This window comes from Pelophylax lessonae (genome assembly GCF_965119305.1).
Source record: "Pelophylax lessonae genome assembly, chromosome: 9".
Lineage (NCBI taxonomy): Eukaryota > Metazoa > Chordata > Amphibia > Anura > Ranidae > Pelophylax > Pelophylax lessonae.
This window is the reverse complement of record NC_138776.1, coordinates 263,512,646-263,525,542: the sequence shown is the minus strand read 5'-3', so window position 1 is coordinate 263,525,542 and position 12,897 is coordinate 263,512,646. Positions and strand designations below refer to the sequence as shown.

At 44.8% G+C, this 12,897-nt stretch overlaps 4 protein-coding genes across 4 annotated transcripts in view; 1 reads left to right on the top strand and 3 right to left on the bottom strand.

Annotated features, from left to right (window-relative positions):
• The window catches only part of LOC309562808 (uncharacterized protein), a 400,807-nt gene extending 389,089 nt beyond the window's left edge, over positions 1-11,718 (bottom strand). Inside the window, exon 1 of the mRNA XM_082267116.1 lies at positions 11,701-11,718. The gene's annotated coding sequence lies outside the window, so the exon portion shown is untranslated. The remainder of the gene's footprint in view (positions 1-11,700) is intronic.
• LOC309564430 (uncharacterized protein) overlaps positions 1-12,897 on the bottom strand; it is a gene marked incomplete at its 5' end in the record, with an annotated part of 504,148 nt that overhangs the window by 385,232 nt on the left and 106,019 nt on the right. The window lies entirely within an intron of this gene.
• LOC309563902 (uncharacterized protein) overlaps positions 1-12,897 on the top strand; it is a gene marked incomplete at its 3' end in the record, with an annotated part of 281,290 nt that overhangs the window by 240,967 nt on the left and 27,426 nt on the right.
• Positions 4,653-11,265, bottom strand: LOC309563903 (uncharacterized protein; the record flags this gene model as incomplete). The annotated part of the gene is made up of 4 exons (XM_082268536.1): positions 4,653-4,864; positions 6,687-7,590; positions 10,862-10,983; positions 11,220-11,265. The coding sequence occupies 4 exons, from the start codon at positions 11,263-11,265 to the stop codon at positions 4,653-4,655; spliced, it is 1,284 nt and encodes a 427-aa protein (XP_082124662.1).

The window sequence follows — 12,897 nt, the reverse complement described above, 5'->3', positions numbered from 1 at the left end:
CTGGATCTGTCTGCCCGTAACAAGTGATTTTAAGGTATTTATTTTTACTATCTTTTGAGGAATTCTGTCGAATAGCCTGTCTGTCCAATTACAATAGCAAGTTTTGACTTTTCTCCCCCTTTCTTTTGAATTTGGCATTGTTTTTAAGAGGATATTTACTATGTTTTCCTCTGGTATTCTCAACCATTGAGTTTGGGACTTACAAGTCCCCAAGTCGTTTTTTGCCCACAAATAACTTGTTTTTTTCATATATTGCTTTGGCAATGGACAGTTTCTCTCTTCAGGCAAAAGAAATCAAAATAATACTCTTATCTGGATCTCTTCCGAACAAATAATTATTACCATTGTTGCCTTTTTTTTTTTTTTGGCTAATTTTGGGATTTTTAATTTTAATTATTTGGCCTTTGCTCAGCAGGACTGCCTTCTGGGGGTTCCAGCTATTCCTACCCTCTTTCCCTCTGGGAATTCGGGTTGCAAGCAGTTTCAACCATCTGTGACATCCAGAGAATTATCTCTTTCGGGTCCAACATCCAGCATTTATACACGGCATTCCAGTTTGGCGCCTGTCGGCACACTGATCTCCTGTTTTTAGCCTTCACAGGCAGGCAAGTTCCTCCATTCATTACAGTGAATATGTAAGTGCTCTGTTGTAATTATGTTTAATCATTATAATGTACATGTTGTTGATACTTTGTTGGATGACATATTACTTACATACTAATTACCTCTAGACCACCCCCTGCGGGCACCCCTGAAGAAGGAGTTTGGGGTTCCTCTCCGAAACGCGTCGGGTGAATACCCGTGGGTTACATGTGGTGCATTTTCACTGTGTATGTAATGTTTGTATAACTTGCCAATCATTTTAACTATTTTCTTTGTATTTATATTTTTTCAATAAAGTTTCTAAATAAATTGTGTATCTTGAATTACATAGTGCCTGAAAAGTCCCGCCCCAAGGGGAACCCCCATTGTTCTTAAATTCCAATTTGGGATGTGGCACTCAGGGGATCACCCCACATGAATCAAACCTTTCCTTAATCCTATTACAAGGGATGTTTACATTCCTTGTAATAGGAATAAAAGTGATAAAAAAAAATGTAAAGGGAAAGTGTAAAAAAAACGAAATAAATAGAAAAAATGTAATAAAATAAACAATTAAAAAAAGAAAAAAAAAGTAAAGCGCCCCCGTCCCCGTGTGCTTGCACGCACCAGTGAACACATATGTACGTCACACCCACATATGTAAACAGCGGTCAAACCACACATGTAAGGTATCACGGCGAACGTTAGAGCTAGAACAATAATTCTAGGCCAAGACCTTCTCTGTAACTCTAAACTAGTAACCCGTAAAAATGTTTAAAGCGTCACCTATGGAGATTTTTAAGTACCGAAGTTTGGCGCAATTTCACGAGTGTGCGCAATTTTAAAGTGTGACATGTTAGGTATCTATTTCCTCGGCATACCATCATCTTTTACATTGTATTAAAAAATTGGGCTAAACTCAGTGTTTCATTTTATTTTTTTTTTAATTGATGAAACAGATTAAAAAAAAAATGCGTTTGAAAAATGGCTGCACAAATACCGTGTGACATAAAAAGTTGGAACAACCGCCATTTTATTCCCTAGGGTCTCTGTTACAAAAAAATATATAATATTTGGAGGTTCTGAGTAATTTTCTAGCAAAAAATGATTTTTAGAACTATGGTACATAAAAATATCAATAGGCGATGCTTAACCACTTTACCACCGAGTACCGTAGTACTACTGCGGCAAAGTGGCTCGTTATCGTCTGACGACGTAGTACTACGACGTCAGACACTCCCCTTTCTCGGCGGCGCGCGCGCGCTGCCGGAGGCTCGCTCCCGCTGTATTCAGTCACAGCGGGAGTCGGGCAAGGGGAGGAATCCATGTAAATGAAGAAGAAAGTGGCACTTCCAGACCCAGGAACTTGGAAACTTGAGTTTATTTCTTCAAATCATAGGTAGAACATCAGACAAGACTGCAAGACAGACTGGACGGCAGACGCGTTTCACACCTTGTGCTGAGTACCGTAGTACTACTGCGGCAAAGTGGCTCGTTATCGTCTGACGACGTAGTACTACGACGTCAGACACTCCCCTTTCTCTGCGGCGCGCGCGCGCTGCCGGAGGCTCGCTCCCGCTGTATTCAGTCACAGCGGGAGTCGGGCAAGGGGAGGAGCAGCGGCGATCGCCTCTGCTCTTCCCCGATCGTCGGGGATCTAGTGTGGAGATCCACCCACCTGTGTAAACACAAGCGGGCGGATCTCCCAAGTGACAGGCAGGGTCAGATTGCAGGGTTCAGCATAGCTGGACCCTGGATCTGTCCTTGTGTCACACAGTCACCTCCCCCCCACACGTCAGTAAGCACCAGGCATACATTAACCCCTCCCTCTCATATAAAATTAACCCCTTCCCTGCCAGTGTCATTTTTACAGTAACAGTGCATATATATAGCACTGATTACTGCAGTAATGTCACTGGTACCCCCAAAAGTGTCAAAAATGTCAGTCAAGGGTCCGATCTGTCCGCCGCAATGTCACAGTCCCGCAAAAAAAAAAAAATCGCAGATCGCCGCCATTACGCGTTAAAAAAAAAACACCAAAAATGACAGAAATCTTTCCCTTTGTTAGTAAACGCAATAACTTTTGCGCATACCAATCAAAATACGCTTATTGTGAATTTTTTTTACCAAACATAGGTAGCAGAAAACAAATTGGCCAAAAATTTAAAAAAATTTTGATTTTTAAATTTTTTTGGGGGGAATTTCATATAAAAAAATGTGAAAAATATTGTTGTTTTTTCACTATTTACGCAATTTTTTTGTATATAGCGCAAAAAGTAAAAATCGCACAGGTGATCAAATACCACCAAAAGAAAGCTCTGTTTGTGGGAAAAAAAGGACGTAAATTTCGTTTGGGTACGGCGTCGCATGACCGCGCAATTGTCAGTTAAAGTCGCACAGCGCCGAATCGCAAAAAGTGGCCCAGACGTAAGACAGCAAAATCCTCCTGTGGTAAAGTGGTTAAAAAGCCTTCACAGGTCACCCGTTTACAGTTACAGAGGAGTTCTAGTGCTAGAATTATTGCTTTCGCTCTAATGTTCGCGGTGATACCTCACATGTGTGGTGAGATTACCGTTTACATATGCATGCGTGACTTACGTATGCGTTCGCTTCTGCGTACAAGCACCGCGCAGGGATGGGGTCTCTTCAAATTTTTTCCTATTTTGCTTTTTATATTTACTTTGTTCCTTTTAATTGTTTTTTTTTTTATCACTTTTATTCCTGATACAAATAATGTAAACATCCCTTGTAATAGAAATAAGGATGACAGGTCCTCTTTATGGAGGCATCTGGGGTCAAAAAGACCCCAAATGTCTTTAACTTTAAAAGCAAAAGATTTAAAAAAAATTATTTACTTACAGCCTGGACCAGAAGTGACGTCATGACGTTGCTTCGGTCCTCCAAGGCCAGTCCTAATATTACACTGCTCCATCACCTGTCCATCCAGTCCTAACATTGCCCATTGCTCAAGGAACCCCTAGCAACCTCAGGAGGAACCCTAGGGTTCCACGGAACTCTGGTTGAGAAACCCTGATCCCGGAGATGACTGTACGTATTGATGCTGACTGACCCTGCCTTAAGCCATGCTGGAACCAAGCACAGATTTCAGCTTTCCTGAATGAAAAGGTAGCTGCCAAGCAGGTCATCAGAGTTACATCAACATCCAGGGGATGTGGTTCTCCCACTTAACCAAGAAAGACGATAAATTGGCTTCCTAGTTACAGTGGAAGGAGAAAATCCCCCATGGATAAAAATCAGTCTGGAGTTTTAGGACTGTTTGGTGGTCCAGGTAGAACGTTAAGGAGAATGCTGCGAGCCGGGTCTGTCTTTAATTTATAGTTAACCAGTCCTATCAGGTTGTAGGGGCGGAGCCACAACCCCCCATTGTATGCTGCCATGATGCACCAGGAAAAGGAACTTAATGATGTGTTGTCCTTTCTCGGATATAAGTTTACGACGGGTAAATAGCAGAACATCTTTAGGGACACCACACATGTTTAGCCCAACCTAACATTCCCGAACTTCAAAAAAGGAATTGGTAAATCAATTATTTCTTTTCTTTTCCAATAGTTTTATTGAGATTTTTAACAAAGACCAGTAAGAACAAAAATCAATAGGTACATCAACATCAATTACTCAAAAAAATTGTATATCAGGTTACATAAATACTAATCAAGATGGTTCAATATATTTGCCTCTAGAACCATTTATTTAACATGAAGAAAGATAAAACCAAAGCTGTGGTCCCTAGGAAAGTATCTTCTCTCGCCCTATTATACCTCACCCTCCCACCCGAGCCGCACAGGCATGGGAGACGAACAGGGGCGCCGCTGCAGTGTTAGCGACGTTACCCAGCCTCTCCATCAGAGCCCAATAAACGGGGGGGGGGGGGGAGACAGGTGAAGCAGATTGGCTGTATTCCACCTGTAGCACATCCCAGGGCACAGAGTAAAGAATTTCTTGTAATAAATGCAACATCACTATATTAGGCTCATGTTCCTTAAAGAGAAATGAGGAGCGGGTAGAGTAAAGCAAAAGAGAGAATAGGACACAAAGAGGAGAAGTGTACTCTATCTTGTCCAAGAAGGCTTTAATGTTAGCATCCTTTGAGGCATCTGAGAGGTACGTAATCCATGGATCCAATATTTTATGAAAAGAAGCAATTTTGTCTTGTGTGGATACTCTGCCATGTGAAGACGCTTCGACTGCTTCTCCATCTCATGATCTGGAAGGACCTTCTGATGAGGATGTGAATCATTCCCCTGTGGAGAATACTGAGGAGCTAGTGGAAGACAGGAGTTCAATTGTACAAGACACAGAGGAGTCAATAGGCCCTTCTGAGGAGTGTGTGGAGTCTCAACCTAGTTGTAGCTCTCAAGGGTTGGAAAGTGAATCTGAACCCAGAGATGGGTGTCATTAAGGATACGAAGGGAAATACACCCGCCAAAGAGACTGACGTATGATACCCTAGGAGAGAGTTCTGAAAAACAAATTGTAATGTTCCAACATCCCACACAAGTAACTGCCTCTTCTGTAGGGATTCCCAAGGAAGATGATTTTATTCCACCCGCTGACACTATTAGGTTGGCCACTGATTTCTTGTTGGCCTATTGAGAGAGTGACTCGCATTTATTGACCAGTTGTCAGCTTCTATTAGTTCCACATAAGACTGCTGTTAGTTTTTATTATGTGGTACTTTATATCTCAATGGAGTCTTCCACTTAGGAGTCCCATCATCTTTGGGGACCAAAGACATTCAAGTGGGGGGGAGGATGTAGCCAAGTAAAGAAATCGCTACCAGCATAGTTAAGGCTGATATACTGTTCCTTTAAGTTTGTTGCTTATTTTGGAGGTTCTCCTGAAGAGTGGCGTGTTGGATTGTGGAATATATAGTCCAGTGGAGGATGAAGACTGTGCAAAGTGGGACGGATGGAAGTATCCTCCCAGGGAGCTGCAGGTTCCGCGGGGGATTATGGGAGAGTCTATAAATAAGGTGCGAAGTCAAATGTTTGCTCTCTTGCCTCAGGGACCGCGTGTGGTGTGGATGTGCCGGAAAACCGCTGTGGAGAGCAGAGCGAGTAGAGGCCATGGCCTAGTGCGGAGACACCTTGGAGAGGTGGCAGATGTCACAGAGGAGTGACTAATCGAGAGCGGAGACACCTTGGAGAGGGGGCGGACGTTACAGAGAGGTGACCAACCTGGTGCGGAGGACTGTCGGAAAGGAGTGTCAGAGGATTGGGTGAGAGATACCTAATGGTAGTGAGCGCAGCAGCTCATGGACACAGTGAAAGGGCCTGTGACGCAGCAGAGACACAGAGAGGATTTTAATGTAGTGGAGCGGTTGCCATGGGACACTCCTGATCTTTCATAGTGCTTGGTGAACCAGGAGGCCTCATCTGTACACATACAGTGGTTTATACTGACTTAAGAGCCTGTAATACAAATACTCCTTTTTCTCTTTGGATTACAAATATCATTCATGGAATGATTAGAGCTCCTACTGCTGGCGAAGATTAGCAAGGCCATGCCCAGGAAGACTCATTTAATTCATAGGAAAGGGGGCCCCCTATAGGTGATAGAGTGCACTCTTTCAGGTTTTATTTAAGATTGATATGGAGTCTCTTGAGATATATCTATGCAGCTGAGTTAGTCAGATCTAACTTTAGATAAAACAGTTAGATGAGATTCTGAGTCTTGGGCCACTCAGTGATTCTGGGACTTTAAGATTAAGAATCTCACTTTGGTTCTTTACACTCATATTTCCTGTTGTGATGAAACTATATCTGTTCATTTCCTTAGGTCAGTAAACTGATATATTGTTATTCAAGTGTCATTGTTGTTTCTCTGAACTACCATGTGTACTGTCTGATGGCTAAGAAGGCTTACTTTATAATTAAAACTTTTCCCGCACTCTGAACATGAGTAGGGCAGCTCCCCTGTGTGAAGTCTCTGGTGCCGAAGAAGGGTTCCTTTTCTACTAAAATATTTCCCGCACTCTGAACATGAATGAGGAAGCTCACCTGTGTGTATTATCTGATGGCTAAGAAGGTGTTCTTTTTGTTTGAAACATTTCCCGCACTCTGTACATGAATAGGGACGCTCACCTATGTGTATTCTCTGATGCCTAAGAAGGTTCATTTTACTATTAAAACATTTCTCGCACTCTGTACATGAATAGGGACGATCACCTGTGTGTATTCTCTGATGGCTAAGAAGGCTTACTTTATGATTAAAACTTTTCCCACACTCTGAACATGAATAGGGACGCTCCCCTGTGTGTATTCTCTGATGGCTAAGAAGGCTTACTTTATGATTAAAACTTTTCCCGCACTCTGTACATGAATAGGGACGATCACCTGTGTGTATTCTCTGATGGCTAAGAAGGCTTACTTTATGATTAAAACTTTTCCCACACTCTGAACATGAATAGGGACGCTCCCCTGTGTGTATTCTCTGATGGCCAAGAAGGCTTCCTTTATCCATAAAACATTTCCCGCACTCTGAACATGAGTAGGGCCGCGCCCCTGTGTGAAGTCTCTGGTGCCGAAGAAGGGTTCCTTTTCTACTAAAATATTTCCCGCACTCTGAACATGAATGAGGAAACTCACCTGTGTGTATTATCTGATGGCTAAGAAGGTGTTCTTTTTGTTTGAAACATTTCCCGCACTCTGTACATGAATAGGGACGCTCACCTATGTGTATTCTCTGATGCCTAAGAAGGTTTTCTTTACTATTAAAACATTTCCCGCACTCTGTACATGAATAGGGACGATCACCTGTGTGTATTCTCTGATGGCCAAGAAGGCTTACTTTATGATTAAAACTTTTCCCACACTCTGAACATGAATAGGGACGCTCCCCTGTGTGTATTCTCTGATGGCTAAGAAGGCTTCCTTTATCCATAAAACATTTCCCGCACTCTGAACATGAGTAGGGCCGCTCCCCTGTGTGAAGTCTCTGGTGCCGAAGAAGAGTTCCTTTTCTACTAAAATATTTCCCGCACTCTGAACATGAATGAGGAAGCTCACCTGTGTGTATTCTCTGATGGCTAAGAAGGCTTACTTTATGATTAAAACTTTTCCCACACTCTGAACATGAATAGGGACGCTCCCCTGTGTGTATTCTCTGATGGCTAAGAAGGCTTACTTTATGATTAAAACTTTTCCCACACTCTGAACATGAATAGGGACGCTCACCTGTGTGTATTTTCTGGTGCTGAAGAAGGTGTCCTTTGTGACCAAAACATTTCCCGCACTCTGAACATGAATAGGGAAGGTCACCTGTGTGCATTCTCTGATGGCTAAGAAGGTTTTTTTTGTGTTTAAAACATTTCCCGCACTCCGAACATGACAATGAATTCTCTCCTGTATGAACCCCTTTATGATCAAAAGAAGTTTCCCTGAGTTGAGATGGTTTCCCGCACCCGTCGGCACTGTCAGATATTAGAGGACTATGTGAAGTATCAGGAGATTCCAATGATCTCCTCCAATGGTGAGGTCTGTCATGTATATTATGAGGAACGGGATTTACTTCTGGAGAAGATGCCATGTCATTATCTTCTGTAGTCACATCTTCCTCCGATGTCCTTCTATTCCCACCACAGAGTCCGTCTGTCAGAAGACAAGAAAAATTACCAAGAGTTTTCCACACTCCTATACACTGCTCAACACTTTATAATCAGAGTATAGCATCAAGTCAGGGAAACTCCTGGGATATTCATCTGGTCAGTGAAGTAGCAGAGGGGGTTGTTACCAACAGGTGCACTAGATGGGCAACAATGAGACGACCTCCAAAACTGGAATGGTTTTACAGGTGGAGGCCACTGACATTTTCCCTACTCATCTTTTCTGAGTGTTTGTCACTAGTGTTACATTTGGCTGGGGTCAGTGTCACTACTGGTAGCATGAGGCCATACCTGGACCCTATAGAGGTTGCACAGGCAGTCCAACTACTCCAGGATGGCACATCAATACGTCCCATTGCCAGAAGGTTTGCTGTGTCTCCCAGCACAGTCTCAGGAGCATGGAGGAGATTCCAGGAGACAGGCAGTTACTCTAGGAGAGCTGGACAGGGCCGTAGAAGGTCCTTAACCCATCAGCAGGACCGGTATCTGCTCCTTTGTGCAAGGAGGAACAGGATGAGCACTGCCAGAGCCCTACAAAATGACCTCCAGCAGGACACTGGTGTGAATGTCTCTGACCAAACAATCAGAAACAGACTTCATGAGGGTGGCCTGAGGGCCTGACGTCCTCTACTGGGCCCTGTGCTCACTGCCCGGCACTGTGGAGCTCGATTGGCATTTTCCATTGAACACCAGAATTGGAAGCTCCACCACTGGCACCCTGTGCTTTTCACAGATGAGAGCAGGTTCACCCTGAGCACATGTGACAGACGTGAAAGGGTCTGGAGAAGCCGTGGAGAACATTATGCTGCCTGTAACATCGTTCAGCATGACCGGTTGGGTGGTGGGTCAGTGATGGTCTGGGGAGGCGTATCCATGGAGGGACGCACAGACCTCTACAGGCTAGACAATGGCACCCTGACTGCCATTAGGTATTGGGATGAAATCCTTGGACCCATTGTCAGACCCTATGCTGGTGCAGTGGGTCCTGGGTTCCTCCTGGTGCACAACAATGCCCGGCCTCATGTGGTGAGAGTATGCAGCCAGTTCCTGGAGGATGAAGGAATTGATACCACTGAATGGCCCCCACACTCGCCGGACCTGAATCCAAAAGAACTCCTCTGGGACATTCTGTTTCACTCCATCCAATGCCGCCAGGTTGCACCTCAGTCTATTCAGGAGCTCAGTGATGCCCTGGTCCAGATCTGGGAGGAAATACCCCAGGACTCCATCCATAGTCTCATTAGGAGTATGCCCCGACATTGTCAGGCATGCATACAAGCACGTGGGGGCCATACACACTACTGAGGACCATTCTGAGTTGCTGCAATGACATTTCACCAAAATGGACTCGCCTGCTGCATCATTTTTTCACTTTGATTTTCGGGGTGTCTTTGAGTTCAGCCCTCTGTAGGGTGATAATTTTAATTTCCATCAAACTGTGTGGCATCCTTTCCTTCCTAACAGATTACCCAATCCATACCAGTATAGATCCTAACACATTACCCAGTCCATACCAGTATAGATCCTAACGCATTACCCAGTCCATACCAGTATAGATCCTAAAGCCTCATACACACGCAGCGATTATCGGCCGACCGATCGTTCGACTTTTGTCCGAGTTGTGTTTTGTTGGTTGGAATGTGCCTAGACTGCACACGAATTTTCTCGGCCAACAAAAATCTACATCAGAAGTGATGTCATGTGTTGGTTTGTTTTCTTTGTGTTTTTTCTTCACTGAGCATGCCCAGACTTTCTCATCAGATTTTTCCCTGCCGAAATCTGTACTGACTGCACGAAAATCGGCCGTTGTGTTGACGGCCAACAAAAATGTTATAGCCTGCACACCAGATTTTTTTCGGCCGAAAAGTCGGAGTTGGTTGTCGGAAGCATCATACTAACAAGCCGAAAATCGGCAGATCGGACGTTGGCCGAAAATTCCCTGCCAATTTTCGACGCGTGTGTACGGGGCATTACACATTACCCAGTCCATACCAGTATAGATCCTAACACGTTACCCAGTCCATCCCAGTATAATTATCCAGCATGATATTTTTCCCCATTGAGATCTGATGTGTTTTCAAAGTGTTCCTTTCATTCTTTGGAGCAGTGTATGTCGGTCGAGCATTTCAAACTTTAAAAGAGATCTGTGGTGGAACTGGGTGCAATCACAACACCAAACTATGACAACTGACCAGATCAATGATACCACCCAACCAAACATCACTAAGTAAGCTTTAACCCATTCTTGCATAATTACCCGAGTTGATAGCTGGAGACGTTTCTTCCTCTTTAACTGCGTCCATCATCCCAACCTCCTCTGTAAAATGCTGATCACCCCTCACATACGTCTTTTCCTTTATAACATCAATTTGTACATTTATCAGATCTTCATCCTAAACCAACAAAATGGCAGAAATAATATTAAATACAAAAAAATAATAATAATAGTAGAATGATATGTCGTAGGGCTTGGGATCACTTTCCTACATTCTCATTCTCATCTACCTGATGATGGTGGGGGATGGTGTGATCTTCCTGTGTGGAATCCCTGGAATACGGAGGACGGGGACATCTCTCTGGTGGATTTCTGGAACTGGATGACTCCACCATGGTGTCCTGGTACTGATTTATGTGACCTTTTGGAAACTTTGCCTCCTCCATTACAAAATTCTCATCATCCTCCTCTTTTATCTCTTCTTTAATGTTAACTTGTGTGGAATCCTGGGAATACAGAGGACGGGGACATCTCTCTGGTGGGTTCCCATTACTGGATCCATCTGTAGGAAACACACACACTGACTGAATACATTGTTTCTATGTGTTTATCAGATGATGGGGGATCTAGGTGGAGCCTCCGTACTGCTCTCTCCTTTACAATAAAGTCTCCTCTTACCCGGTGATGTGAGGGGCGGCTGATTCTCCATCATGATGTCTTTGTAGAAGTTGATCTACAGATCCTCAAACATCAATCCATATACCCAAACAGTTTTTGTATTTAGTGGCCATCACTAACCTGTGCTGATGTCTGGAGAAGATTCCTCCTCTTTAACTTTGTCCATCATCCCAACCTCTTCCCTGAACTGCTGATCACCCCTCACATACGTCTCTTCTTCCTCTTTAACCTCATCTTTTATATCTATCAGATTTTCATTCTAAACAAACAAAATAGCAGGGAATGGTTTCTTTAAAATGTGAGCACAAACAACCTTATACCTAAAAGTGGAATATATTTTCCTACAGTCAGATCACTTTTAGGATCACGACTTCCATCTTCACCTACCTGATGATGGTGAGGGATGGTGTGACCTTCCTGTGTGGAATCCTGGGAATACAGAGGACGGGGACATCTCTCTGGTGGGTTCCCATTACTGGATCCATCTGTAGGAAACACACACACTGACTGAATACATTGTTTCTATGTGTTTATCAGATGATGGGGGATCTAGGTGGATCCTCCGTACTGCTCTCTCCTTTACAATAAAGTCTCCTCTTACCCGGTGATGCGAGGGGCGGCTGATTCTCCATCATGACGTCCTTGTAGAGATCCTTGTGTTCTTCTAAGAATCTTCTGAGAATCCTCCTTACCTCTCCAGTCAGGTCTGTGTTTTATTAATAGAGATAAGAGTGATGTCATGTGACAAGCGAGAAAATGCAAGGTGGCAACATTTGGTCTGGTTGAAGAGTGAGGAACAGAAGCATCGAATATGGGGTGTGAGGAGTGGAGATCTGCAATGATAAATAAGGGAATGAGGAGTGGGGAACAACCGTGTCAGTGGGGGTTGTGGAATAAAGGTGAGCAGTGTGAGAACAGGGTGAGGAGAGGTGAATAACAGTGTTAGATGGGGGTGAGGAGTGGGGACAGCGGTGTTAGATGGGGGGTGAGGAGCGGGGACAGCGGTGTTAGATGGGGGGTGAGGAGCGGGGGAACAGTGGTGTTAGATGGGGGGTGAGGAGCAGTAGACAGCGGTGTTAGATGGGGGGTGAGGAGCAGGGGATAGTGGAGTTAGATGGGAGGTGAGGAGTGGGAGACAGCAGTGTTACATGGGGGGTGAGGAGCGAGGGACAGCAGTGTTAGATGGGGGTGAGGAGCGGAGGAACAGTGGTGTTAGATGGGGGGTGAGGAGCGGGAGATAGCAGTGTTAGATGGGGGGATAAGGAGTGGGGGACAGCAGTGTTAGATGGAGGTTGAGGAGTGGGGGACAGCGGGGATAGATGGGGGGGTGAGGAGTGGGGGACAGCGGTTTTAGATGGGGGGTGAGGAGCGGGGAACAGCGGTGTTAGATGGGGGACGAGGAGTGGGAGATAGCGGTGTTAGATGGGGGGTAAGGAGTGGGAGATAGCGGTGTTAGATGGGGGTGAGGAGTGGGGGACAGCGGTGTTAGATAGGGGGTGAGGAGTGGGGGACAGCGGTGTTAGCTGGGGGATGAGGAGCGGGGGACAGTGGTGTTAGATGGGGGACGAGGAGTGGGAGATAGCGATGTTAGATAGGGGGTGAGGATTAGGAGATAGCGGTGTTAGATGGGGGTGAGGAGTGGGGGACAGCGGTGTTAGATGGGGGCAGGTAGCCATGTCTGGTGTCTTCTGACACATGCAGAGTATAGATGGCACAGACACGGTGGGGTTCCCGGTCATCCAGTATATACAGATCTGGGGGCCCAGTTGGTGTTGGGGCAGAGGATGGGATTAATGTT